General features: G+C 41.2%; 1 protein-coding gene across 1 annotated transcript; it reads right to left on the reverse strand.

Moving 5' to 3' along the window:
- Positions 1–208: 208 nt before the first annotated feature.
- Positions 209–2,225, reverse strand: LOC139781730 (uncharacterized). The gene has a single exon (XM_071720611.1). It carries the CDS (start codon positions 2,223–2,225, stop codon positions 501–503), a length of 1,725 nt encoding a protein of 574 aa, XP_071576712.1. The 3' UTR covers positions 209–500.
- Between the last annotated feature and the right edge of the window lie 1,530 nt (positions 2,226–3,755).

Here is a 3,755-nt window from a genome sequence, read left to right on the forward strand (position 1 = left end):
TTGTAGTACTTTTAAGTATATTTAAAAAAATTTTCAATTAATTTTATGATAACCCCGAGGTAGGGTACGTTGCGCCGTAGACCGCTGCGAAAAAAAGGACCTCGCTGGCGACCGTCCTACAGGTCATAAGATTCATCTGAAACAAAAAATGGAAAAAGATTCTTGTTTAGTATGAGTGTGGTTATGGCATGAACCACGAAAAATGAAATCTATCCAAAAATAACAAAATGGCGGCGTTTTGAAATTTATATGCGTTTTTAATGAATTTTTTCGTTACTTTCTTGTTTATAAAAAAATCAATTTACAACGTATCGGCATAATTGTGGTTCATGCGATAGAGAGTTTAATTACGCGTATTTAAAAAAAAAAAACATTAAGATTCGTTGAAAATTGACTGAGTTATCACGGTCGCCAGCTCGAAAAACGTTGTTTTCCAGAAAACGCGTAAAGTTTTAAGTATAGTTTTTTCGACATAAATGTTTATATTTTGATATTTACCGCTAGTCAGCTATTCCAGGGCCATATAATAATCCTTCGGTTTCTTCAAAATTGACTTGCTCCTGCAATCTTTTATTTTGTCTGGCCATTCTCGCCTCGATTGAATGAATCGACGATAACCGCTCGGCGTCTTTTATGCGGTTAGCGTCGCGAGCGCAAGCATACTCGTATGCATTTGGGCCGATGGTGACTCCCATAATCGACATAATTTTCAAAATCGGTTTTAAACCTTCATTGAAAATACAGGTGGCCAAATATGTCGCAATATTTATAATATTGGAGGAGCAAAAAGAGTGTTTTGGAGCGAACTGCCACACAGTTTTGTTGAAGCACTCGTTGTTGTTTTGTGTGAATCCTCCACAGCAGCGGTTCAACAAATCTTGCGATGAAAGGTCTTCATAAATGGGCCGAATTAATTCCTGCACGTTCGAGTCGAGAGGAGGAGGATGGTTATATGACTGTAAAGTTCCAGCTGCTTCCGCTTGTCGCCATTTACACCAAGAGTTTGGTCCACTTGGGCAATTCTCGTGCTGAGGCTCTTCGTCTGTCGATATTTTGTGGAAAAATGTTGCCCACACGTCGTTTCTCATTGCATCAACGTCACACGAATTCCGTCTGATTGCGAGTCCATAATAAATTGTTAATTCATTTATTAACTTGTCCGTGAGCTTTCCAGGCCCACGTCCTCCGACTTTTTTGTTGGTTTTTTTAACTTTTCGCAATCTTGAGCCCATCCTTTTCTGCACGTGGTTGATGCATTCTTTTTTACTAACTTCTTGGTCTTGTTGTAACAAAGCTTTAAAAGTTTTCGTATCTCCATCTCCAATATAGTTTGAATATTTCGCGTCGTGTAGATTTTCTGCTCTGGCAAACATTTCCAGCATTCCTTGCACTTCCATAGCTCCGGCACTTCCCTTGTGGTTGGCTTGACAATCATCCTCGTGTTCGCTGAACCACGTGTCAAATTCGGTGTCCGTCATTTTATTTTTATTTATGACGCATAGTTTACAAAAGGATGACTTTACCAACGTATCTAGCACTTTACTAGTATAATGTCCAATTACTGTGACAATACCAAACAGAGAAGAAAATCCTCGTCTGCTCCATGATCCATCTCCTGATACTGTCAAGTTTTTCTCCTCGTTTCCATTGGCAGCATTTTTTTCTTTTTCCTCTCGACCTGCTTTTCCGATGACTTCATTATACACAGCACTTACAGCAACGAATATATTGTCGACGGCAGCGTAATACATATTATTGCTAATTTTTTTTCCAAGATCCATCAATCCAAGAAAGGTATTAATGCCAGCTATTCCAACGCCCAAAAGTCTCATGACAAATACTAACCGCCGATTTATTTCGTAGGATTTGTTATTAATTTTTTCACACGAATAAATAAACTTCTCGTCACACTTACATAAAACAGAAAGTTGAAATCCCAAGCCATGTTCGTCTTTTTTTCCAAATTTGACATCTCCGTTACACTTTTTGCATTTTAAAATATTGGAAAGAACAGTAAAAACTAACGTGAAATTCACGACTGCATATACGTTACTCGGCGAAACAGTTGTTTCGAAGTCATCCGAACCGTCTATTTTCTTCGCTGACGTGCTGGCAAATTCTTGCTCATTTTCGTTTGTATGTTGATTCCCAGAGAATCTTCTCTTTGTTCCTTTTTTACCGGGACGTTTCGAACTGTATTTGTCGCTTTTTCTGTCTTGAGGCATTTTAAAAAATACACGCACTGAGACGTCAAAAACGCGGGAGACACAAAATCGCACACGTGTTTCTCGTACGTTATAAACCTGATTTCACCAGTGTAATCCCTAATAGTTCAGTGTAAAAAGGCTCCATCTAACGCCAAAAATAGAAAACCTTACGTGAAATCATAAACCCAAAGAAAGGTCGATAAATGTACGAGGAATATTCGGCGCTACGTACCTGAGCCGCGCGACGCTCGCTACCTGCTTTGACTCGGTCGGCTCGGAGGCTCATAACTTTTGAACCGTTACGAATTTCGATTTTTCCTTTTAACATGATATTCTAGACAGTTATAGCTATCGAATTCCGCAAAAAACAATTTTTGCCAAAATTTGACCCAACTGACGAGAATGTACCCTTAATAATGATGATAGGGATCGCAATGTCCTCGATCTAAAAAGTTATGTGACCATTCCCTATGTAAAAACTAGGTTAGATTCTGATAACCCTGGCGCCTTAATTTGACGACGGTTCCTGGTAGTACTTTTAATGCTGAACAAAAAATTATATAGGTTTATAGGTTGTTCGAAAGCGAGCTTTCGCAAACGACCGCGTGAATAATCGCGAATAAAATTATAAGTTAAACTTAGAATTATTTCGGGAATAACCAACGTTATTCTCGGAAACTTCGAGAGGCCGAGAAACGGTCTCCCTTTATTCTGCGTGTGCCAGCTCTATCCCTTTGTCTCGGATACGCGACATAAACATTCGGGACGGAGCGAAAGACCACGGCGTAAACAGCTGATCGGTTGCCGACTCCGAAATCCGCTGAGTTCAAATCGAACGAAAATTCGGTGGGTCGGCGCTGCGGCCTATTGGCTCAACTAATTGTTCGGCTCGTTACCGGGGATGTGTGACGCTCTGGTATAAAAGGCCCGGCCCTCCGCGCGCGGCAAGCACTCGATTCTAATACGTCCACAGTACTTAAATCAAGCGAATTATTTCTTGCGATACGAGAAGGCTTTGCGTTGCTCGCGTAAAGGCTCCGACGACGGTGCAATCCGTGGCTCGCGGAACAAACGTCGTTTTCCGCGAAGTATATTTCGGGACAGTGCGAACCGTGGTTCGCGGAATAAGAGTCGTTTCTTCAAGGAATAAACTCGTGACTCGCGGACGCTGTAGATAATTGTAAATAACTAGATATTAAAGACTGTGTAAATACAAAGACAAGAATTCTGCAATAAGCCCTTCTCACGCGCCTCTACTCCGACTCCTTCCCCCGCTCGCGCACATAGGGCTAACTGCTCTGGTTTTCGAGATATACAGTGTTAATGTTGGTAAAACTTTAGATTAAGGGCGATCTCACCGATTTCAATGACCTTGATATGTTGTCGATGTGAAACGAGATGCAACATGGGTTTACAACTTTTCACGCGTGGAAAGCCGACGCATGTACTTTGAAGGCACACCATGTGTCTAGTTTAACAATAGTAGACCCCCCCCCGCAAGAGGGCGGAACCTTTTTTGTTGGTAACGGGGGGGATATCCTCATAGGA

Source organism: Temnothorax nylanderi, unplaced genomic scaffold, assembly GCF_030848795.1.
Source record: "Temnothorax nylanderi isolate EJ_2023f unplaced genomic scaffold, tnyl_v1.0 TNYL_tig0357_pilon, whole genome shotgun sequence".
Taxonomy (NCBI): Eukaryota; Metazoa; Arthropoda; class Insecta; order Hymenoptera; family Formicidae; genus Temnothorax; species Temnothorax nylanderi.

Excerpts from the sequence above, each read along its gene's own strand:
- LOC139781730 (XM_071720611.1), bottom strand. The coding sequence starts at position 2,225 with ATGCCTCAAGACAGAAAAAGCGACAAATACAGTTCGAAACGTCCCGGT.